General features: G+C 36.8%; 1 protein-coding gene across 1 annotated transcript in view; it reads left to right on the forward strand.

Annotated features, from left to right (window-relative positions):
- The window catches only part of PEX1 (peroxisomal biogenesis factor 1), a 42,530-nt gene that overhangs the window by 15,425 nt on the left and 715 nt on the right, over positions 1-26,390 (forward strand). Inside the window, 18 exon segments of the mRNA XM_017870313.1 lie at positions 1,651-1,774; positions 2,309-2,356; positions 2,359-2,408; positions 3,921-4,003; positions 6,182-6,314; positions 6,941-7,037; positions 8,402-8,572; positions 10,104-10,258; positions 11,212-11,401; positions 11,619-11,785; positions 13,780-13,914; positions 17,132-17,196; positions 19,539-19,681; positions 19,771-19,874; positions 21,024-21,200; positions 22,639-22,869; positions 24,226-24,423; positions 24,716-24,846. Coding sequence (XP_017725802.1) covers positions 1,651-1,774; positions 2,309-2,356; positions 2,359-2,408; positions 3,921-4,003; positions 6,182-6,314; positions 6,941-7,037; positions 8,402-8,572; positions 10,104-10,258; positions 11,212-11,401; positions 11,619-11,785; positions 13,780-13,914; positions 17,132-17,196; positions 19,539-19,681; positions 19,771-19,874; positions 21,024-21,200; positions 22,639-22,869; positions 24,226-24,423; positions 24,716-24,846 — 2,402 coding nt within the window.

Below are 26,390 nucleotides of genomic sequence, written 5' to 3' on the forward strand. Positions count from 1 at the left end.
TGAATGCATATACCACATTTGTTTATCCATTCATCTGCTGATGGACACTTGGGTTGTTTCCACATTTTTGGCTGCTGTGAATAATGCTACAGTGAACACTGGTGTACAAATATCTGTTTGAGTTCCTCTTTTCAGCTCCTTTGGGATATACCTAGGAATTATGTTTAACTTTTTGAGAAGCTGAGAAATCTTTAATAAATGATAACACAAATATGTATATTTGCCAATGCAAATATGAATATTTTTTGCTTTCTTAAGAGGTTGATAATTTTGCCACACGGTTGTAATTTAAAAAAATTGTCCCATGTTGTTTCAGTATTAATATTGTGGCCTAAAAGAGTGCTAGACTGTTTTACTTTTCTACTCAGTTAATTCTTTGGATACTGGTAGAGTCAGGAAATGAGATATTGAACTTAAAGATCTTTGTAGGTCGGGTCCAGTGGCTCACACCTGTAATCCTAGCACTTTGGGAAGCTGAGGTGGGAGGATTGCTTGAGGCCAAGAGTTTGAGAACAGCCTGGGCAACATAGCAAGACCCCATCTCTACAAAAAAATGTAGAAAAAAAATTAAGCCAGGCGTGGTAGCTCACACCTGTAATCCCAGCACTTTGGGAGGCTGAGATGGGTGGATCACTTGAGGTCGGGAGTTGGAGAGCAGCCTGGCCAACATGGTAAAACCCCATCTCTACTAAAAATACAAAAATTAGCCGGGTGAGGTGCTAATCCTGTAATCTCAGCTACTCAGGAGGCTGAAGCAGGAGAATCACATGAACTGAGGAGGTGGAAGTTACAGTGAGCCTAGATCTCACCACTGCACCCCAGCCTGGGCGACAGAATGAGACTCTATCTCAAAAAAAGTAAAAATAAAAATTAGACACATGTGGTGGCACATGCCTGTAGTCCTAGGTACTCAGGAGGCTGACTGAGGTGGGAGGATATCTTGAGCCCAGGAGTTCAACACTGCAGTAAGCTATGATTGTGCCACTGCACTGTAGCCTACGCAATATCTCAAAACAAATTTTTTAAAATATATTATTAGGCCAGACGTGGCGGCTCATACCAGTAATTCCAGCACTTTGGGAGGCCAAGGCAGGCAGATCACCTGAGACCAGGAGTTTGAGAGCAGCCTGGCCAACATGGTGAAACCCCATGTCTACTAAAAATACAAAAATTAGCTGGCAATGCCTATAATCCCAGCTACTTGGGAGCCTGAGGCAAGAGAATCGCTTGAACCTGGGAGGCAGAGGTTGCAATGAGTGGAGACTGCACCACTGCACTCCAGTCTGGGCGATACAGTGAGATTCTGTCTCAAAGAAAAAGGAATTTGTTTTCCTGTCTTTATAGTAGAGGGAGGAAAGGGAGAATGGGGTTGGAGTGGTTATTGAGTGAGCCAAATTATGGTAGGTGTATCACTGGGCATAGAGAAAATGAGCATTTAAAACTTTTCCACCTAACAGATGTTTCTTCAGGCTACACTGCACTCATTGTGCTAACTGTAATGTCAAATCCCAAACCTGTGCCTATAGAATATGAACATCCTTCATTGGATTTGTTTGGTAAGGCTTACACTTTATTAGGAAGATAAGATGTTAAAATAAGGGTGTTAAGTTCAGTTATGAGGATAATTCATTACTATGCCTTTTTTGGCAGCCTAAAGACGTAAGTGAAGAAGACATAAAAATTGTGTTTTATTCATGGCTACAGCAGTCTACTACCACCATGCTTCCTTTGGTGATATCAGAGGAAGAATTTATTAAGCTGGAAACTAAAGATGGTGAGTACATTTGTTATTTTGACTTTTTTTTCTATTTAAATAGTGGTACATTTTAAATTGTTCTTGCAACCTGTCATACATGTGAACAGTATGTGAATAGTGAAATGTAATTTTGATAATTAAACAGTAGATTTTATGTATTGAAAAATATATTTGGCTGAGTGCAGTGGCTCACGCCTGTAATCCCAGCACTTTGAGAGGCCGAGGCAGGCGGATCACTTGAGGCCAGGCATTCGAGAGCAGCCTGCCAACATGGCGCAACCCCATCTATACAAAAAAATACAAAAATTAGCCAGGCGTGGTGGTGTATGCCTGTAGTCCCAGCTACTTGGGAGGCTGAGGCGGAAGGATCACTTGAGCCCAGGAGGTCCGTGTTCATGCCACTGCACTCCAGCCTGGGCACTCCAGCGAGACCCTGTTGCAAAAAAAAAAAAAGAAAAGCCTTTAACTTAAATAAATTTGACATTGAAAATCTTAAATTATTTCATCTCTGTTTCAATACTAACTCTGCATTTATTACTTTCTTTTTAATAGGGCTGAAGGAGTTTTCTCTGAGCATAGTTCATTCTTGGGAAAAGAAAAGATAAAATATTTTCTGTTGAGTCCCAGTTTGCTGCAGAAGACTACAATACAAGTAATAGCATATTATTGAATATTTAATAAAATACTATTTGTTACATATGATCGATAATAAAGTATGAATTTCCTTGTAACATCTTGCATTGTGAAGTGTATTAAAAACTAGGTAGGAGTAAGGAATAACTTGATTTAAAATATTTTATTTTATTCTGTAATCTCTTTAAAGTATCTGTAAAATTATTGACTTATCCTAAATTTAAAATGAATGCCTTAGCACAGTTAAGTTCCAAGAATAGAGTTGATCGTGTTAACTGGTAAATGGATCATGATTTAAAATTCTTCTAGGATTGAAACAAATGAAAACGTAGTTTTAAGGGTTTTGATTTTTAAAAATTCCTATTTTTACATGCAATTTTACTGTACAACCCATCATATTTTGACAGTTCTTAAATTTGCAACTCTTCAGAAATATTATCAGATCACTTTTCTTTGTTTCCATAAGTTTTTTGTTTTTTATTTTTTTAAAGACAGTGTCTCGCTTTGTTGCCCAGGCTGGAATGCAGTGGCACGATCATGGCTCACTGCAGCCTTAACCTCCCAGGCTCAGGTGATCCTTCTACCTCAGCATCCCAAGTAGCTGGGATCACAGGCACATGCCATAATGCCTGGCTAATTTTTGTATGTTTTGTAGAGATAGGGTTTCACCATGTTGCCCAGACTTGTCTTGAACTGCTGGGTTCAAACAATTGTTCTGCCTTGCCCACCCAAAGTGGTGGGATTACAAGTGTGAGCCACTGCGCCCAGCTCTTCTAGAAGTATTTTAAGAGTGGTCTTTTTTTTTGAGACAGAGTCTCGCTCTGTCACCCAGGCTGGAGTGCAGTGGCACCATCTCGGCTCACTGCAACCTCCACCGCCCAGGTTCAAGTGATTCTCCTGCCTCAGCTTCCCTAGTAGCTAGGATTATAGGCAAATGCCACCATGCCCTGCTATTTTTTGTATTTGTATTTTTTGTATTTTGTATTTTTGTATTTTTGTATTTTTTGTATTTGTATCCTGACCTCAAGTGATCTGCCCTCCTTGGCCTCCAAAAGTGTGAGCCACCACGCCCAGCCAAGAGTGGTCTTTTTACAATATTATTTTTTGATTAGGACATTCATTCTTGTCATTATAAAGCTGAAGATACTCTAATTATTTAGAATTTCAGTGTTTTGGAACTAGACATTGTTTCTTTATTTTTGAAATATTATTGAAGGAATACCATTTGGAGAAGATACAAATGTAAGAATTGTGAAAGGATAATTGTGACACAAATCAAAATTATAATAAAAATATATCTGTAAAATGTATTAAGGCAATAACATTCTTTCTGCTTGTTGACCATAAATATTTATGTTCCCTGGATGGGTACATTGTTATTGTCAAGGGTGATTAAATAATGATCTTGCATGCATAATTTATCTATTCTCTCTAGTATAACAGAATCAGCAATTTAGTTTTCTGGGACCCGAGAAAAACGTGCAAAAGACATACTTTGAAATGTAAAACTGATTTTTCCTTGCAACTATAGGTCCTTCTAGATCCTATGGTAAAAGAAGAAAACAGTGAGGAAATTGACTTTATTCTTCCTTTTTTAAAGCTGAGCTCTTTGGGGTAAGAAGTTATGGCCAAACTAGCATGTTTAGAGACGTATTTTAATATTATATCTGGCAGAGTTTTCCATGTAAATATTAAAGTAGATGTTAATATCAATAAGTGATCTTACTAATGATTAGTAGATATTTTTTCAAGGATTGTCTCTATCTTCACGCCTAGCTTAAATTTGCCTTGTCTTCTTTTTTTTTTTTCTTTATTTTATGTTTTATCCATCCCTGGTGGTAGGGGATAACCTTGTCTTCTTCAATAACTAGAAGTCTGAAGCTTATTAGAAATTTTACTTTGAGAATTGATCGATGAGAAGAAAGCAACTAGATATCACCTGGATCATATATGCTTGAATAATGGATAAAACAATTAATTTTTAGGAACAAATAAATACTATTTTTAAAAGTTAGATAGCCAAAAATCTTAGTTAGAATGTTTTTTTAAAAATATTTTGTCAAATTAATTAAGTGTATTTTCCTTCATCGTTCTTGTATTACGTAATTATATTTGGTATTTATTTATATTATCAAATATTTAAAAAATTCTCTTTTGATTCAGTAGGGCTAGATTAAAATATAAAAAATATTTTTAAAACTTCTCTTAATTTCCATATTTCTTATATAATATGAGAATCTCTTATAAGCATTACCTCTTAGAAGTCTTCACAGAAGCTTTGGTAGATGTAGTAGTAGTGATTTGATTTCCTAGAATGGTATAATCTGTAAATGTTTTAGTAAAAGCATTAAACCATAAAGGCAAAATGTTTAAATATAGCACAGTGTTTATTAATATAAAATAAAATCTCTTTTTTTTTTTTGAGATGGACTTTTACTTTGTCACCCAGGCTGGAGTGCAATGATGCAATCTCAGCTCATTGCAACCTCCGCCTCCTGGGTTCAAGCAATGGTCCCGCATCAGTCTCCTAAGTAGTTGGGATTACAAGCATGCGCCACCACACCTGCCTAATTTTTTGTATTTTTAGTAGAGATGAGGCTTCACCATGTTGGCCAGGCTGGTCTCAAGTGATCCGCCTGCCTCAGCCTTCCAAAGTGCTGGGTCCTGCATAAAGTAAAATCTCTTCAGACTCTTATGTGATCATATAAAGTGGCAGGCAGTCACAGTCTAGAAGTAGTTTAAAGTTCGTGTTTGTATAATGTAATCTACAGATTGATACTGGATTTCATTGGTAATATTTAAGAGGAAATAAGTTTTTGTTATCCTCAGTACTTCAAAAGCACCCATTTATGGTTATGTTGATTACTAAATTAAATCATTTGAAGGTTAGAGGTGTTTTTGTGTGTGTGTTAAGATTCCTTAAGGAGTTCTATTAGGGCAAAACTTTTAGTAACTGCACATTTTTAAAGTAATAAAACTAATTTTAAAAGCTTGGAGGCCGGGCTCACACCTGTAATCCCAGCACTTTGGGAGGCCAAGGTGGGTGGATCACCTGAGGTCAGGAGTTTGAGACCAGCCTGGCCAACATGGTGAAACCCTGTCTCTACTAAAAATACAAAAATTAGCCAGGTGTGGTGGAGGGCAGCTGTAATCCCAGCTACTTGGGAGGCTGAGGCAGGAGAATTGGTTGAACCTGGGAGGCGGAGGTTGCAGTGAGCTGAGATCATGCCACTGTACTCCAGCCTGGGCGACAGAGCAAGACTCTGTCTCAAAAAAAAAAAAGCTTGGATTCAGTTTCGACATTAATCAGTATACTTTCTCTCAAGTAGGGGACAATTTCTAAGATTTTAGTCTTTTAAAATTTATTAACTAGTCTGAGCATGGTGGCTCATGTCTATAATCCCAGCACTTTGTGGGGCAAAGGCAGATGGATCCCTTGAGCCCAGGAGTTGGAGACTAGCCTGGGCAACATGGCAAAACCCCATCTCTACAACAAATGCACACACAAAAAAACCAATCAGCTGGGTGTGGTGTTACATGCCTGAAGTCCCAGCTCCTTGGGAGGCTGAGGCAGGAGAATCACCTTTGCCAGGGAGTTTGAGGCTGCAGGAAGCTGGGTTCACGCCACTGCACTCCAGCCTGGATGACCCAGCAAGCCCCTTCCTCAAAAAAAAAACAAGATATAAAATAAAATTAATTAACTATACTGGGAAGGCAAAATTCAGCATTTTTTATAGCTAAATTTTATCCTGCTTCAGTCTTTTATCATGTAACCATGTATATCTTTTACAGAGGAGTGAATTCCTTAGGCGTATCCTCCTTGGAGCACATCACTCATAGCCTCCTGGGACGCCCTTTGTCTCGGCAGCTGATGTCTCTTGTTGCAGGACTTAGGAATGGAGCTCTTTTACTCACAGGAGGAAAGGTACGTGGTTAAGGTGTGTTCATTTTTCTGTAACATTTAATAACTTTTCATTTACCTTTCTTTGGGTTTTGACCAGGTATTTATGTAGGGTTTATATGACATATGGAAAGCATTCATTTATTCACTAATATTTCTGTGTGTCTGCTTTTAGGTGTTGGGGGAGTGATGACGAATAAGAGTGATGATGTTCTCCATGCCCTTTTTCTGTGTCAGTTGATACAATTATATGGTTTTTCTTTTTTAGGCTATAAGGTGCTGATAGGGTTGAGTAACTTACAAATGTTGAACCAGCCTTGCATACCTGTGATAAATACCATGTAGTTGTGGTGTATCATTCTTTCTACATTGCTGAGTTTTATCTGCTAATGTTCTGCTGAGCTTTTGTCCATTTAAGTTTGAAAGTGATTAGTTTGCAGTTTTCTGTTTTTGTATTGTCTTTGTCTGGTTTTGCTATCAGTGTAAATCTGGCCTCATAAAATGAGTTGGGAAGTATTCCCTCTTCTTCTTTTATTTTTTTGGAAGAGACTGTATAAAACTGAGGCTGAATCTTGGTGGTTGCCATAACGACAGAAACTATTTCTGTGACTGAATATACTGGGAATTCTTATAAAGCAATTATTTTCTAGGGAAGTGGAAAATCAACTTTAGCCAAAGCAATCTGTAAAGAAGCATTTGACAAACTGGATGCCCATGTGGAGAGAGTTGACTGTAAAGCTTTACGAGGTATGAATATGGTAACACTCTACATAAATCCCTTTTTCATTAGAAAGACAGGAATGTTATAATTAATGCTATCAATCTAATAAATACACCTATCATCTAGTCTTTAACTTTTCTGTTCATCATTTAGTCATTGAAATTTCTTAGAAATTTTAAGTCTTTGGCTTTCTAATGTTTTTGATAAAATTTCTAAAACTCTCCATGTTTGATGGAGGCCTATTTTTTTTTTTCTAGCCAGAACTCTTTGTAGACTACATTCCTGGAAGTGCTCACTGACACCACTCTGAAAAATTAGTACTTAGAATATAATCGGTATAAATGATCTCTGAATTGCTATGGGAAACTGGGAGAATGGTTGCTTCAGGAGAGAGAAAGTAGGAGGCTGTGGACAGCAATGAGGAGAATTACAGTTTACCATAGAACACTTTTGTACTTTTAAAGTCCTTAACATTTACATTATTATCTATTCAATTAAATTTTTTTTTTTTTTTACTTTGAACAGTCAATTTTTCCCCCTTGGGTACCTCTATCATATAGTTCCAACTAATCATGAACATGTGTGTTTCCTGTTCTTTGTAAATTTAAACTTTGTAACTCACCAGGAAGTTTGAAGCCAAATTTGTGATTCAAATATAGCAACTCCAGGATCTCTAGGCAGATGCATTTGCATTTGATTTTACACGAATCTTGATCCCTTACTCTCACTTATGTTTTCCCACATCCTACTTTTTTAATTTTGTTGTAGGCCATCTAAAATTTTCAATGGGGTGAAACTGGGTATAAATGAATACACGCATACAGAAATTATAGTAGCATATTCCTTTTCTTTTTTTCTTTTTTCTTTTTTTTTCTTTTTTGAGACAGTCTTGCTCTGTCGCCCAGGCTGGAGTGCAGTGGTGTGATCTCGGCTCACTATAGCCTCCATCTCCCAGGTTCAAGCAATTCTCGTGCCTCAACCTCCCGAGTAATTGGGACTACAGGTACATGCCACCCACACCTGGCTAATTTTTGTATTTTCAGTAGAGATGGGGTTTCACCATGTTGGCCAGGCTGGTCTCAAACTCCTGAGCTCAAAGTGATCTGCCCACCTTGGCCTCCCAAAGTGCTGGGATTCCAGCATAAGCCACTGCACCTGGCCTCCTTTTCTGAGTTTTATAAAATTTGATACTTTACTGCACCCTTTGAGACTGTATTAATTAAACCATGTTAATGATGAACAAGTTTTTGTGATTGGTATATTAATAAAATATAGATCAAATTTTTATAGTTATATCAGTATTGAGCTTTTCTAATGCTTTCAAAAGGACAACCTGAACTTTCCCAGCACTGAAATAATATTGAAACCATTTCATATCTTCTGTATTAAGGAAAAAGGCTTGAAAACATACAAAAAACCCTAGAGGTGGCTTTCTCAGAAGCAGTGTGGATGCAGCCATCTGTTGTTCTGCTGGATGACCTTGACCACATTGCTGGACTGCCTGCTGTCCCGGAACATGAGCACAGTCCTGATGCGGTGCAGAGCCAGCGGCTTGCTCATGGTAAATGCATCCACCACTGGCTTAAGGTCTTGTTCTTTTGTCAGTCAGCATTTTTAGTCTTAACAATAAATCTACTCTCTTCAGAGAATAATATATGTGTTATGTTAAGTGTTGTGTTTAAGGCCCCTGATAGCATTCTACAGTTGTCCTATAGACTGTATTAGCAAAATTGGTAGAGTAAAAACAGTATGAAAATTCTGCAACTGCATGCTTAGTCCTTTAGGGTTTTTCATTCTCCTTTACTTACTGTTTAATTTACAGATTTACTCTTTTGTTCATTTGACAAATATTTGACAAACGCTTGTGCGCAGTCTGTATTCTCAAAAGTCTAGGAGAAAAAGAAGGGTGAACAGTGTTAGTACAGAACAATACTAATAATGATGGCTACTGTGTATGAGTAGCCAATCCTTTCTTAGCTTTCTTGGATTGCTTTGTATTCTGCATGAAGATATTCCCTGGGCTTCACAGGTCAATAAATGGAAATTCAGAGTGATTAATTTGACCAGGGTGACCAACAAGGAGGTGACAGAATACACTGTGCGAGAAGTATACACAGAGTAGTGTAGGAGCATATAACCTATACTGGGGTTGATGTGGGATAAAGAGTTATCAGGGAAAGCTTTTTAGAGGAGTTGATAACTGAGCTGAGTTTTGATGGAAGAGTAGAAATTAGCGTGAACCAATTTCATACTAATAAAGAAGCAAAGGAAGCGTGGTCTACAAGCAAAAGCACAGAGGTATAGGAAGTAATGATACTTTGGGGAATACCCTGTTGACTGGAGCTTAGAGTGCAAGGAGAGGAGTGCTAGGGAAGTGAGACTGGAGGGTTTGGCAGCATTGACTTGCTTCAAGGTTCTTAAGAACTGAAATAGATATAAAATGCAACCAAGAGTGGCTTGGATTATATTACCTAGTGTATTAATCTCAAATTTTGAAATCTATAGCATCTATAGGACTGGTGTTACTAATCTTACACTCGATCTGTTACTGTTCTTATACTAGATCTATTAGTCCAGAGTTTAAGGGAGTGCTGCAAATTTCTAGGTCAGGACAGGACTCAGATGTACATTATTAATGCCGATTTCAGTTCTGACCTTCTCATATGAAACCTTACAAGACCTGGGGTAGGAAGAGATTGTTCTGGAAGTCATAGGAATATGAGCTGTATTTTAACAAACAAAATACAGTATGGAAATTTATCACCCTTCTAGAATATTTATTTCAGAGACAAATTTTTATCACTCGTTCCTTTATTTCATAAGATCCATGAGTAGGGAACCTCATTAGACATTGCTCTGAGTATATGGTCTGAGTTTGCAGTACCTCTTGTGCTTCCATTAGATTTATTAGGTCCTTGATAGATAAATCAGGGAAGAACTAGATGGATTCATTTTTTAAAGACATGAAAGAGTGATACCATACATATTCCACCTTAAAGGTCAACCTTAGAGTATCATTATTTTAATGAATGTATAATTTTAAATTTCATGTTTATTTTCCTAAGCTTTTACACTATATTGCTTAATTCCAGCTTTGAATGATATGATAAAAGAGTTTATCTCCATGGGAAGTTTGGTTGCACTGATTGCCACAAGTCAGTCTCAACAATCTCTACATCCTTTACTTGCTTCTGCTCAAGGAGTTCACATATTTCAGTGCATCCAACACATTCAGCCTCCTAATCAGGTAATACACTATTTGTAAGGATTATTGAATTATGTCCCTTTTCTAGAAATTATTTTTCAATTTTATTAGTAATTTGTGGCTTTAAACTTATGCTCCTATTAATGATCTTAAGGATATGTAAGTCAACATTTGGTGCATGTTGTGCTAGAGGCATAAATTATAATTTATAGCCACCTGAAATGTTAGTATGCACTTTCCAAGAAAATGACTTTTTTGAAAATGGTATTTCTTTGAATGAGAAAGAACAGAGAGAAATAGATAGATGGCTTTTAAACACTTCATTAATTAAACTTTTTTTTTCCACCATCACATAATGGCACTTAGTCCCCTTTGGGAACTCATGAGGGTTTTAGTGGCACTGAGCTGAAAGAAGTATGTTCCAGGACTGGCAAACATATTTTAAATTCTTAAAAAATTTCACCTAGCATCTACCCTAAATATTCAGACCCTGTGCTAGTTAACTGCTATTGAAGAACAAAGGTATTATATCTATTATTAAGGATAATAGAATGGTATTTGAGATATTGGTCACTGAATATGTTTTTAGTAATAAGTTTTATAAGAACCCAAAAAAAATTATTAAAGGAACCATGTATTACTAAAAATGCTTCTTGTTGGAGAAAGAAATGACAATCATTTATTAATGTGATTTTTTTACAACCTTATTGAGATATAATTTAAGTACAACAAATTCACATAAAGTGTACAATTTGATCAATTTTAACATATGTAGATGCCATGAAACCATCACCACAATTAAGGAAACAAACATTTTCATCACTCCAGAAGCCTCCTAGCCCTTTTACTACCCATCCCTCCCCCGCTGCATCCCCAGACAACTACCAATGTGCTTTCCGTCACTATAGATTTGTCAACCTGATTTTCTCCAAATATACGTTCTAAAATATACAGTTGAATAAAATTGGAAATTTGAATTTTGTGCTTTTCTTTAGGAACAAAGATGTGAAATTCTGTGTAATGTAATAAAAAATAAACTGGACTGTGATATAAACAAGTTCACCGATCTTGACCTGCAGCATGTAGCTAAAGAAACTGGAGGGTTTGTGGCTAGAGATTTTACGGTACTTGTGGATCGAGCCATACATTCTCGACTCTCTCGTCAGAGTATATCCACCAGAGAAAGTATGTTTTACTATTAAAACCTGAACTTGGAATCTTCTTTCTATTGTGGAGAAATGTAATTGTAGTAAGACATGAATTAAATATATTCCATTGTAGTATTTGAATAAGCAGTTATTTGAGTAGAAAATTCGTGTTTCCAGCTAAAATGATGGCATATTTTGAAAATTCATATAGTGAAATATAACTACTAAAAGAAATTTTGTTTATTTTTAAACAGAATTAGTTTTAACAACATTGGACTTCGAAAAGGCTCTCCATGGATTTATTCCTGCGTCTTTGCGAAGTGTCAACCTACATAAACCTAGAGACCTGGGTTGGGACAAGATTGGTGGGTTACATGAAGTTAGGCAGATACTCATGGATACGATCCAGTTACCTGCCAAGGTATGTTTAAAAAAAAAAAAAGAAAAAGTGAATACTTACTCCCAGAAGAACCACTGTATTATTGGCTTTGGCTTTATGTGTTAGCTTGCCCAATCTCCATGTGAGTCAACAAGTGTTTACTGAGTTACCAAATAAATATCTGACACTATTTTAGGTACTTTAACAACTTTTTATTTTATTAATTAATTTTTTATTAGAGTTGAGACCTCACTGTCATCTAGGCTGGAGTGCAGGGGCACACTCACAGCTCACTGCAACCTCGAACTCCTGGGCTCAAGCAATCCTCCTGCCTCAGCCTTCCCAGTAGCTAGAACTACAGGCATGAACCAATATGCCCGGCTAATCTTTAATTTTTGTAGAGACAAAGTCTTGCTATGTTGCCCAGGCTGACAGATTTTAGTGTGTATGATGCAGTCTTTGACTATAAGAAACTTACAATAGAAAGCTGAGGTGACAGTTACAGTAAATACATTTTGATGTATAATTCTGTTTGCTTTAATCATTCAAATTGTAGTAAAACAAGATGAACTGTCTATTACGATTTGAGCAGAAATGGATAGGAATAAACTAGGAGGTAGAAGAGTTATCAAGGTTAACAGGACTGATGGGTGAAGCTAGATTTCCAGACCTGGGATGAAAAGCAGAGTTGGCAGGTATAGATGAGGCAGATAGCAGGATAGAGGAGACAAATGTAGATTGTTCTTCAGAAGATCAGATGGTAGAGTCTAGGAGGTAGTGTGTTTTAATCAGAAATCTGAGAAGCAAAGATCATTGCATAAGATCAGGGACCCGTGCAAAGGAGTGAGAAAAAAAATATGGGTAAAGGCCGGGCGCGGTGGCTCAAGCCTGTAATCCCAGCACTTTGGGAGGCCGAGACGGGCGGATCACGAGGTCAGGAGATTGAGACCATCCTGGCTAACACGGTGAAACCCCGTCTCTACCAAAAAATACAAAATCTAGCCGGGCGAGGTGGCGGGCGCCTGTAGTCCCAGCTACTTGGGAGGCTGAGGCAGGAGAATGGCGTGAACCCGGGAGGCGGAGCTTGCAGTGAGCTGAGATCCGGCCACTGCACTCCAGCCTGGGCGACAGAGCGAGACTCCGTCTCAAAAAAAAAAAAAAAAAATATGGGTAAGGACCCTGGGTTTCATGTAACTGCATGGCAACTCCTGGGCACAGTGGCCACTGGAGCCTGGGACATGCTGATTGCAGCCCAGGACTATTAAAACCAGTGTGAGAGAACATGGGCATGGAGGTACTAGCTAGCAGGATCATGATCCCAATGCTGGGATTGGGTGGGCATCAAGCATTAGTATATGGAGATTCAGTACATCCAGATACAGTACATGGAGACTATATGCGTAACTGCTGTGTGGGCTTCTTTCAGATTAGAGCAGTAGAGGTGAGTGGGAATATTCTCAATAGAGGGAACTAAATAGGCATACCTAATAAAGGAGACCAGGATGTTGCTGACAGTAGCCTCATGTTTGGCTCACCTGTTCAAAAAGTCCTCTTGTTCTCGAGCAGTGGTGCTTTAAAAGGTAATTTGAGAAGCAGTCAATTATTTGTTCAGCCTGGAGACTCTTGGGATATTTTACTATCTTTGATTGAAGAGATTTGAATGCACACAGCTCTCATAACTTGCCCCATGAAGCATATCCATGAAAGGCACTATACTTGTTAAAAGATTGGTTTGTACTTTTTAAATGTAGTACTTTTAATAAAACAGGAAAAATAGAAAGACGTTCTGATGCAGTTATATGCATTTTATATAGAATGTGTTCTTAATTGGAAAAAAATTGTAGTAGTTCCTTTAAGTTCATTTATAGTTTTTAGTAGGAATTTTATTTTCTACTGTTGTACTTGCTGTTACTGAAGAAAGGTGGTGGTGATTACTATCTGAATATTTTTTTCTATACATTGATCTTTAGCTGCTACTTAGTCATTTCTGTTTAGACTTGAGCTCTTTTTCATATATTTTTTTTTTTGTTTCTCAGTATCCAGAATTATTTGCAAACTTGCCCATACGACAAAGAACAGGAATACTGTTGTATGGTCCGCCTGGAACAGGAAAAACTTTACTAGCTGGGGTAATTGCACGAGAGAGTAGAATGAATTTTATAAGTGTCAAGGTATGTTGTCTACTTCTTTTTTCATTGAGGCAAAATTTACATAAATGCAGTTAGCCATTTTAAAGTGTACAATTCACTGACATTTAGTGCATTCACAATGCTATACAACCACCACCTCTTTCTAATTTCAAAACCTTTTCATTCCATTCCTTCTTCCGCTTATCCCCTGGCAACCATTAATCTGCTTTTTGTCTCTATGGATTTGCCTTTTCTGTTTATTTCATATAAAAAGAATCATGCAATATGTCACCTTTTGTGTCTGGCTTCTTTCACTTATGTAAAGTTTTCATGGTTCATCCAGGTAGTAGCATGTATCAGTACTTCATTTCTTTGCATGACTGAATAATGTTACCATACTTTGTTTATCCATTTATCAGTGGTGAACATTTGAATTGTTTCTACCTTTTGACTATTATGAATAATGTTACTGTAAATATTCATGTACAGATTTCTCCATGGACATGTTTTTATTTCTCTTGGTCATAAACTGAGTAGAATTGTTGGGTCTTAGGGTAATTCTCTAACTTTTCAAAGAACCACCAAACTGTCTTTCACACCAACTGCACCATTCCCACTAGCAACGTGGGGGGGTTCCTGATTCTCCACATCTTTATCAACACCATTATGTTTGTCGATTGTGGGCTAGTCTCACATTTGGAAAGCTAGTACAACAGCAATCCATCTATTAAAAGTTGTGTGCGGCTGGGCGCGGTGGCTCACACCTGTAATCCCAGCACTTTGGGAGGCCCAGGTGGGCGGATCACAAGGTCAGGAGATCGAGACCATCCTGGCTAACACGGTGAAACCCCGTCTCTACTAAAAATACAAAAAATTAGCTGGGCGTGGTGGCGGGTGCCTGTAGTGCCAGCTACTCGGGAGGCTGAGGCAGGAGAATAGCACGTGAACCCGGGAGGCGGAGCTTGCAGTGAGCCGAGATCACGCCACTGCACTCCAGCCTGGGCAACAGGGTGTGACTCCATCTCAAAAAAAAAAAAAAGTTGTGTGAAATTGAGTAATGAGCCACCGCTCTCATAGGGCTTATTATGGTCTTGCTTAAGGCAAATCTTCATGCATTGTGAACAGAATTATACATAAATACTCAGATAAAAGGGCAAACTATTCTTAAAGGGAGTAGACAACTAGAGGCTGGAGACCATACTGAGGCAGGAAGCTGGGGTTTTTATGGTTCTGTTACTTTTGACTATATCTCACCCTTGCTTGGTCAAAGTGAGACTAGGTCTAAGTTTTTTTCAGGTACAAGGTGAGTGTGGTAATTAAGAGGCATGTTAGCAGATCATTTTGGGTAATGCTTCACAGTTCACCACTGGTGTGTCATTGTGGTCGCAGATCCAGTATCTTAGCCGTATAGTTTCAGCACATCAGCAATATTAGTTTAACAAAGGGCAATTAGATTACAAGACAAAGGAATCATGTATTATTCTAGCCTTACTCAAAGTTGATTTATAAATCAGTTTAGTAATTTGTTTATTTTTTCTATATTTATTTTTATTTTTTTGAGATGGAGTCTCACTCTATTGACCAGGCTGGAGTGTACTGACGCAATCTTGGCTTACTGCAACCTCCGCCTCCTGGGTTCAAGCTATTCTCCTGCCTCAGCCTCCCGAGTAGCTGGGGTTACAGGCTAATTTTTGTATTTTTAGTAGAGACAGGATTTCACCATGTTGGCCAGGCTGGTTTTGAACTCCTGACCTCAAGTGATCTGCCCGCCTTGGCCTCCCAAAGTGCTGGGATTACAGGTGTGAGTCACAGCGCCCAGCTCAGTTTAGTAATGTATAGCTGGGTTTTACCCAGTTGTAAATTACTCTTTTATCATGTTTTTTTGTGAACTGGCAATGATGGAGAAACACTAAAAGTGCCAGGCTGTTGCCTTGTTCCTGTTATTTTTGCCTTAGTTATTTCTTTTTTTTTTTCTGAGACTGAGTCTTGCTATGTTACCAGGCTGGAGTGGAGTGGCGTGATCTTGGCTCACTGCAACCTCCGCCTCCTGGGTTCAAGTGATTCCTGCCTCAGCCTCCCGACTAGCTGGGATTACAGGCTCCTGCCACCGCACCTGGTGAATTTTTGTATTTTTAGTAGAGACCGGATTTTACCATGTTGGCCAGGCTGGTTTTGAACTCCTGACCTCAAGTGATCTGCCCGCTTCGGCCTCCCAAAGTGCTGGGATTACAGGTGAGAGCCACCATGCCCAGCCTTGCTTTAGTTATTTCTTGTTCCTTCCTCTAGTACTATAGTTCTCTGACCGTACTGAGGAAATTTAATTAAATATTATTATGTTAATAGATATCTATGTGGTTGAATATTAGAAATTCCTTATTTTGGTCACATATCCTGATCAGTAGTTGGTCTTTTGGAGATAGTGATTTTTCACTACAGATGACTTTAGGACCTATTCAGTTTTTTTTTAAAGATCACAATTTAAGGAAAGACTATTCTCATTATTGATTTTGCTATATGCAGGGAAGTTTATTTCGAAAGGTTTTTCAGTTGGCTTTTAGGGAAGATTTATATATTATCTTTTTTTTTTTTTTTTGGACTTTTCCCACGTTCTAAAATGATATATTCTTTAAATCCTATGCAAATACATTGTTTCAGTAATTGAAGATGCTGATTAAAGTCATATCTCTACACATTTTTTAAATTTGAGATGGAACTTTGTCCCTTCTTAAACCATTCACTTATTCACTTGAAAAAAATGATTTATCTAATACTTACGTGGCAGACACTGTTTCTGGCACAAGGGATTCAGCAGTGAACAAAACTGCCTTTTTGGAGTTTACATTCTGCTAGTGGAGAGTGACAATAAGCAGATAGACACATTCAGTATATAATCCACTGTCAGATGGTGATGGTAAGTCCTATGTAGGAAGAAAAGCAGGGTAAGGAAGCTTAGAGTAACTGGAGTGAGTCATAGATGGACTTGTCAGAAAAGGGTTTCTGAAGAGGTGGTATTTGAGCAGAGATCTAAATAAAATGAAGCAACAAGCCATGAGAATATCTGGGGAAAATGTTCTGGGCAGAAGAAACACCAAGCATAGGACTTGTGGTATGTTATTCTAGCACACATTAATTTTAAAAATGTATAAAAGACATCCATTTAATCATATGAAAGATTTCCATGATTCATTTAGTCAGAAACCAAATTTATATTTTCTTTTTAAATAATTTTATCTCAACTCTAATTTTATTTTACCCATAGGGGCCAGAGTTACTCAGCAAATATATTGGAGCAAGTGAACAAGCTGTTCGGGATATTTTTATTAGGTTGGTTCCCTATTAAATGTTTTTAAAGTAACTGACTGTTATTATTTATCAATCACTGCTTTTTTTGGTCTTGTTTTTTGAAGAACTGATATTTGAGACCTGTGGTTTACGTGAATTATTAATAAGCTAGAGGACGTGGATTCTCTATTTCACCAAATACTACAAAATATTTTAGATATTAAATTTTGGAAATTATTTGGTTTTGTATTTACAATAGAAATACTCCTCAAAGTGGAATTGAAGTGGTTATTCAAAGAAATCTCTTACATGAAGCAAATAATTGCCCCTAATTTATCTCTAAATTTTCTAAGTTCTAAATTTCTTTTTTTCCCCCCGTTTCTAATTTTATCTTTAAATCCAAGATTCCTCTGGCCCAATTATTCACGGTGGGTGTAAACTATTTACTGCATATGAATACAGAAGATGGTATGTAAGGATGAAAATAATTATTCAAATGTGATAGCATTATGGGGAGTTTTAAAATAAAAGTTAGTTTTATTCTTCCAAAAATTTTATTATAAAATGTACACTTAAGAGAATATATATAAAATACTTATGCATCTTAAGGAAGAATGATAAAATGAAAACTTCATGTATTCACCACCCAGTTTACCAGGAAAAAGCATAAACAAAATAAACCTCTTCTACGTAATTCCTGGGTTAAAGAGAGGTTACAGTGGAAAATATTTGGGAGCGAATGATAATGAAAATACTATCCATTAAAATTGTTAGATGTTGCAAAACTGATTTCAAGGAAAATTTATAGCCTTAAATGTTTAGAAAAGAAAAAAGGTTGAAAGTTAACCACTTATGTATCTATCTCATGAAATTAGGAAAATTATAGATATACACTAAAAAATAGGTTAAAAGGGAAATAATAAAGATAAGAATGAAGTTTAATGAAACACAAAACAGAGAAGCTCACAAAGCCAAAATTTATTTTTTGAACACTGAGTACAATTGACAACTGTCTAGCAAGTTTGATTAAGAAAAAAAAAAAAAAAAGAAGCATGAATAAACAATTTTAGGGATAAAAAGGGAACCATAACTAAAGATATCCCAGAAATGTAAAAGATAATAAGGGAGTATTATGAAAATATTTATGCCAATACATTTGAAAACTTAGGTGACAGACAAAAATAAAATTGACCAAAATTGAACCAAAAAGAAATAAAATCTGAGTAGTCCTATAACTTAGTAAAAAAATTGAGTTAGAAAAGTTAAAAAAATCTTTACACAAATCAAACATCAGACTCAGTTTTCTAGGAGAGTTCTGCTAAACAGGCAAGTAGCAGATAATTCTGGTCTACTTTTGGCCCCAGAAGATATATTTTACTTGCCATGCATTTAATGAGATAGCTGTTGGTTTTTTTCAATCACCGTGACAGGTGTTTTATATTAGGTGTTATTCTCCAGACATCTAGTCCACCCGTTGCCAGAGATGGAATTAATATTCACTTCTTTAGAATTAAAATTTGTTAATAAATTAATAAAACTAAAAGTCAAAGTTCAAATTATTAGAAAAGCAAAAGAAAATATATTTTTTGGGAGGCCAAGATGGGCGGATCATAACGTCAGGAGATCGAGACCATCCTGGCTAACATGGTGAAAACCCCGTCTCTACTAAAAATACAAAAAAAAAAATTACCCGGGCGCGGTGGTGGGCACCTGTAGTCCCAGCTACATGGGAGGCTGAGGCAGAAGAATGGCGTGAACCCGGGAGGCGGACCTTGCAGTGAGTGGAGATCGCACCACTGCACTCCAGCCTGGGCGACAGAGAGACTCCGTCTCAATAAATAAATAAATAAATAAGAAAATATATTTTTTTAATAGAGAGCCCTTACAAAACAGTACCAGCATAATGAGCTTTCCAAATTTTGAATGGGCAAAAGAAATGAATAGGCATTTCACAAAAGAAGTAAGGGTGGCCAATAAGTATATATTAATATAAAATGGTTACTTGCAATAGAAATCAAACAAGTGTTTGACTTATTGACCAAGAGTCAGATTTTGTTTTGATCCCCGTTAGTCTATCCAGAAGGCATGGGTCTTAATAAACACCTTGACCTCAGCAGTTTACTGAATACGAGGGCAATTTCATATACCTTGCCTTCTTTAAGGGTTTGTTGTAAAGATTAAAATAAGTACATAAATATATATAAATACATTTATATGTGTTTATATGTAAATACATACAACTTGCCTTCTTTAAGGGTTTGTTGTAAAATTAAAAGAAGTACATAAATATATATAAATACATAAATACATTCATATATATATATGAAATCACTTTGCAAACTATGAAGCCTGATTCAAATATGAAATGTTGTTTGTTTTCCCAGAGCACAGGCTGCAAAGCCCTGCATTCTTTTCTTTGATGAATTTGAATCCATTGCTCCTCGGCGGGGTCATGATAATACAGGAGTTACAGACCGAGTAGTTAACCAGTTGCTGACTCAGTTGGATGGAGTAGAAGGCTTACAGGGTAATAATTATAAATACAGAAATAGAATGTTATAACAAAATGTCATCATGTCATCAGATTTTAGTAAAAAAAGTTCTTTTTTCCTCTAGGTGTTTATGTATTGGCTGCAACTAGTCGCCCTGACTTGATTGACCCTGCCCTGCTTAGGCCTGGTCGACTAGATAAATGTGTATACTGTCCTCCTCCTGATCAGGTGACAATTTCATATTTAGAGTCCAAAACCCAACAAATGCTACACTCTTTCCTTGTGAGCTTTACTTCTGCCAGGTAATGGCAATTGTCCTTAGAAGACCAGCTTTCTTAGGGAAAAGCTTTAGCCACTGTTTGCTCAAAGCATAAAAGATTCTGAATTAGATGCAAAGCCTTTCTTTGGCCCAGTGCAAATCTGAAAACCTTATAATCCTTCTGTGTTAGCTGATTTGGGGAAAAAAATGCAAGAAACCTAAAGTATTATATTTTCACATTCTCTTCTGTTCAAAGATTACATCCATTATCCTGTCAAAAAAACTCTGATACAGAATCAAGCATGTGAATCGTAAGCATGTAAGCAGGTTTCAGAGATAATTTTCAACTCTTCCTAGTCCTGTGTTGTTCCAACTCCTATTCTCCAAGTTAGAAGCAAGCAAATAAATGAATGAAAGAACAGATAGACAAATGAATAGTCAAAGGTATAAAGGGTATAAAGTATCTGAATATATGTTACATGTAGCTATTATTTAAATTACTTAGATTTTCCCTTTGAAATACCTTCTTGGCACACTTGCCTAAATCTAGAAAATAACCACTGTGTGAATAAGAAATTACTTACACTGAATATTTTGTAGGTTTTGCTTTTTTCTTTTCAGATAAGGTCTCACTTTGTCACCCAGGCTGGAGTGCGGTGGTACGATCACAACTCACTGCAGCCTGTGTCCCAGGCTCAAGCAATCTTCCTACCTCAGCTTCCCGAGTAGCTGGGACCACAGGCGCATGCTACCACGCCCAGATAATTTTATTTTAATTTTGTGTAGAGATAGGGTCTCCCTGTGTTGCCCAGGCTGTTCTTGAACTCCAGGGCTCAAGTGATCCTCCCATCTCAACCTCCCAAAGTATTGGGATTACAGGTGTGAGCCACCATGCCCAGCCTTAAGAGTGATGATTTTCATTCATTTTCCTACATATATTATTTCTGTTGGGGAAAAGTTCCAAGGAAGATAAATAGTAGGCTGTTCGTACATTTCTCAACTTATTTATAAAGCTTTTTTAGATATATAAGGTTAATTTATGAAGAAAATCATAAGACACACAATTTAAGATAATATTTTAGTATTTTAATTTGTTAAATAAATTTTTCTCTCTTCAGGTGTCACGTCTTGAAATTTTAAATGTCCTCAGTGACTCTCTACCTCTGGCAGATGATGTTGACCTTCAGCATGTAGCATCTGTAACCGACTCCTTTACTGGAGCTGATCTGAAAGCTTTACTTTACAATGCCCAGTTGGAGGCCTTACATGGAATGCTGCTCTCAAGTGGACTCCAGGCAAGTTATATGAGGAAGTTGTTATGACATTTTATGAATGATAAGTACAATGTCAAAATTTCAACCTTAAAAAAATGCTATTTTTTAAACAACTTTGGTAAAACTGTATAGAAGTATAAGTTTACCTTTAGTTGAATGTTCCATAGTTGGAATGTGGGTTTTGCAGAGAATTTATAATTATGAAGAGTTTGGTGTCTGTTTCTTTAACATTACCGTAATATTGGCAAAAACATGTTGGTGTTTGCAAGGATATTATTTAAATTAGGATACCATGAATTAAATACTACAAACAGAAAAATAATTAGAGTTTTTAGTTTTTTTGTACTTTAACTTCTAAAAAATAATTAGTTAAAGCTGTTGTTTTGAAGCTCAAATTGTCCCAATCTGGCCAATAGGAGCCCCTTTTGTATGGCTCCTATATCTTTATGACATGTCCTCATCATTCTTGAATCACTTCCTCACTTCCAGATACAGTAAGTTATTCTTGGCCAGGTGCAGTGGCTCACGTCTGTAATCCCAGCACTTTGGCAGGCCAAGGCAGGAGGATCATTTGAGCCTAGTTTGAGACCAAACTATGGTTACACAAACTATACCCATTATGGACAACAGAGTGGGACTTGTCTCTACGAAAAATTTAAAAATCAGCTGGCCATGGTAGTGCACACCTGTAGTCCTAGCTACTCGGGAGAGGCTGAGGCAGGAGGATCACTTGAGGAAGTCCAGGATGCAGTGAGCCATGATTGTGCCACTGCACTCCAGCATGGATGACAGAGTGAGACCCTGCCCCCCAAAAAGAAAAATATTCTTGGTTTATCTTGTACTGTCTGTATCCCAACCCTAGCATCACCCTTTTCTCTAAAGATAGTATTATGATTTTAATATTTACAGTAGATATTTGAACTGTTACATTGTAGACTTTACCATATATTTTCTAGGAAGGATTATTCTATTACTCTTCTTTACCACATTTGGTTGGAATGTCTACAGAGCCTACAGTTTCTAAATCAGATACTCCCTAAGTTTTTGCTATTTTGGCAAGCCATTGAAGTTCTCCCCTCTCCCTTTACTACCAGAAAGATGTGTATTTGTAGAGCTCTCTATAATGAGAAAGCACTCTATAACATGTTGATTCATCATTTTCGAGTAGAAAAGTATGAATGGAATGTCAGAGACATAAAATAAAGCCCAGAGGTCTGAGTCTTAGCTTCATTACAGACTTTTTTGGGGATGGTTGGTAAATTATCTACACATTCTGTTATTTTATATTTTAATACTTAAATTTTTACCATGTGCCTCAAAACCATTAGAGAATTAATGAGTTTTTTGAAAAATGCTTCTAAGTTTCCTGTATTGCTCTAATAGAATGCTATGTTATTATTTATTTCTGAGACTAAAATTGTTTATGTCTTTAAACTGGTTGTCCTTTTGTGTATTTTAGGATGGAAGTTCCAGCTCTGATAGTGACCTAAGTCTGTCTTCAATGGTCTTTCTTAACCATAGCAGTGGCTCTGACGATTCAGCTGGAGATGGAGAATGTGGCTTAGATCAGTCCCTTGTTTCCTTAGAGATGTCCGAGATCCTTCCAGATGAATCAAAATTCAATATGTACCGGCTCTACTTTGGAAGCTCTTATGAATCAGAACTTGGAAATGGAACCTCTTCTGATTTGGTATCTTGTGCAGTCGTCATTATGCAGTTCTGAAATATAAAGCTACATGTTGGTGTAAAGTTGGAGTGATTTCTCTCCTAACCAGCCCCACATATTCTTCCTGGTTGGTTGGTTCTTCAGTAAAATAGTTTTGTTTCTTGCTTACACTAATTGGTAATTTGCATTCCTTGTTAAGATTTTTAAGACAGGGCTGGGAGCAAGGAACCAAAGTCGTGCATGGTTGTGATTACCTTTGGTTTCTTTGAGGTTTCTCTCTCTTACCTAGTGGTTTTAAAACATCTTTAGGAGCAGTTCCATTTTATAGTAAACATAAATTCTATTACCATGAACAGTTGAGGATAATGTATAAATTGATACAATAATGTAAGAAATTCCTGAAAACAAAATATTATCTGTGATACTTTTGCTGCAAAGTGTAAGCACAGTGAAGGGTGCTAACAGTGTTTCAACAGGAAAGTGTTTTGATTAAATGTAGGCAGGATCACTGTTCTTCTACTAGCATTCAACATTTCTTCTCAAAATTAATAGTGGTTCACTGTAATTTTATTGGTACATGTAACATTTGTACATGTATTTGGTTATTTATATGTTTCCTGGTTTTTTTGTACATTTACTTTATTAATTTAGGCCTTTTTTTTTTTTTTTTGAGACAGTCTCACTCTTATCACCCAGACTAGAGTGCAGTGGCACAATTATGGCTCACTGCAGCCTTGACCTCCTGGGCTTAGGTGATTCTCCCACCTCAGCCTCCTGAGTAGCTGAGTATGCCACCATGCCCAGCTAATTTTTGTACTTTTTGTAGAGATGAGGTTTCACCATGTTGCCCAGGCTGGTCTCAAACTCCTGGCTCAAGCGATCTGCCTGCCTTGACTTCCCAAAGTGCTAGGATTACAGGTGTGAGCCACTATACCTAGCCTAACTCAGACTTTAAAAATACAAAAGCAATTCATTTGTATTCCCAAGAATAGTAAAGTGGTGGTTTAATTTAGTCTTTAATTCTGTTTTTTATTTATTCTATCTAGAAATGTCCCAGAAACTTAGTATAAATTTACTTTCTGAAAACGAAGAAACCTGTCCTTGGGCATTAGTGTGTTGGATTTAAGCTACAAAGTTAAAAAAACCTACCCTGTGTTATGGCAATTTTTGCTCGATGGTGGTTCTATAACACAGGTATCAGTGAACCTTTATAGAAGAGGAACAGCTTTTCAACTTGCTTAATTTCAGTTAATTAACATGTATACTTATCTATGTTAATGTTTTATTGCTTAAAATGTTTAATTTTTATCTTTGGTAAACACACAGTTTCTTCTCTCCCCCGCTTCCTTCCATCTTTCATTACTACAATTTACCACGCAGAGCTCACAGTGTCTCTCCGCACCAAGCTCCATGACTCAGGATTTGCCTGGAGTTCCTGGGAAAGACCAGTTGTTTTCACAGCCTCCAGTGTTAAGGACAGCTTCACAAGAGGGTTGCCAAGAACTTACACAAGAACAAAGAGATCAACTGAGGGCAGATATCAGTATTATCAAAGGCAGATACCAGAGCCAAAGTGGAGTATGGCTTTTTCCCCCTCATCATAATTGTTAAAACTTCTTAAAAATTGTTTCACCCTTTTGATATGTATTTCTTTGACTTATAAATGAGCTATATTTATAAACAAGGGACCAGAACACATTAACTCAGTCATGGTTATGTGCTTCCTTGCTTTCAGTGTTTCATTATCTTATAAGGAAGAGAATGTATGGTCTCTTGAAAAAACTGACAAAAAGAAATAACAACTGGACTACCACATTTTTTTTCACATCCCTAATTTAACTCTTTGTCAATTTCTTTTTTTTTACTTAAGGAGGATGAATCCATTAACCAACCAGGACCAATTAAAACCAGACTGGCTATTAGTCAGTCGCATTTAATGACTGCACTTGGTCACACAAGACCATCCATTAGTGAAGACGACTGGAAGAATTTTGCTGAGCTGTAAGTAACAGATTCTGTTTTGGAAGTACAGCTACTATTATAAGTGACATAGTATTACACTTAAACCTTTAAAGTTCGTGTTTAAAATACAAAAAAATATTTTGAATATGTAAAAGCCAATTAAAAAATGTGTCGTATTTGCATTTAAAAATCCCAAAATTTCAGAAGTACAGAAGTCAAAATTGAGTTTTCATTAACCAGTTTATTTGATTATATTTGAATTATTCATAATAGACTCATTTAATTTTAGTAACTTTGGGCTGAGCACGGTGACTCATGCCTGTAATCCCAGCACTTTGGGAGGCCAAGGCAGGTGGATCACCTGAGGTCAGGAGTTCGAGGCCAACCTGACCAACATGGGGAAATCCCATTTCTACTAAAAATATAAAAATTAGCCGGGTGTGGTGGCATGCACCTATAGTCCCAGCTACTCGGGAGGCTGAGACAGGAGAATTGCTTGAACCCAGGAGGTGGAGGTTACAGAGAGCCAAGATTGCACCATTGCACTCCAGCCTAGGTGACAGAGCAAGACTGTCTTGCTAAAAAAGACAATTTAGTAACTTTGAAGAAATAAGGAAAAGTAAAAGTTCAAAGTGATTCTGATGTCTAGTTTATAAAATTTTGTTATAAAAACACCTGTTTTGCCTTCAAAATAATTTATATTAATATTTTATTGATCTCAAGAACATATAAATACATTCAGATTTATTCATTTGTGGACCACATTTGTTACACATTGGATTTAAAGGATCCTTGCAATTGAGTTTATGACCACCTATGAATCTGAGACCCATGGACTGGGAAACATTCTAGGTCAATGATTCAGTGCAATTCAATTTAAGAGATGTTTATTCCTGGTCTTTAGAAGCTGCTGCCCTTTGTTATCTAATTTTGCAGTACTTTGGAGTATGTATGTATGTGTCCATAAGTTAGTGCTATGTAAAGAAGAATCAGAAAACAGAGGTAAGGAAAAATAAGGAAACAAATTTCCCTTAACCCCACCACCTCCCAATGCATATTTGTTTATATGCTTATATATTTTTTCCTATTCTGATAAGAACAGTCTGTACATATTGCTATATAGCAGTCCCCCTTTATCCACATACATCCTGAAAATTGTTTTACATTTTAAATGTTACTTTATTGCTTTTAAATGTCATTTTATAGTGTAGCTATGCCACAATATCCAATATTTAGACATTTAAATTGCTCCCAGGCAATGTGGTAATGAACATTCTTGCAGCTGAATATATGCACATATCTAATTGTTTCACTGGGATAGAGGTGGAATTGTTGAATAACAGGGAGTTCACAATTTTTAAGGCTTTTGAAATGTATTGCCCAATTGCCTTCCAGAAATACTGTACAATATATATTTCAACAGCAGTATGTGAGAGTGCCAGATATACTGCACCATCACAAACATTGTGTGTTGCAGTATTTTTCTAAACTTGGCCCTTTTGATTTTAGAAAAATGATATCTTAATAATTAACATTTATTTGATTAAAAGTGTAGAAGTTACAATTTTTCATATTATTCATTG

Source organism: Rhinopithecus bieti, unplaced genomic scaffold (assembly GCF_001698545.2).
Source record: "Rhinopithecus bieti isolate Rb0 unplaced genomic scaffold, ASM169854v2 scaffold_5191, whole genome shotgun sequence".
Lineage (NCBI taxonomy): Eukaryota > Metazoa > Chordata > Mammalia > Primates > Cercopithecidae > Rhinopithecus > Rhinopithecus bieti.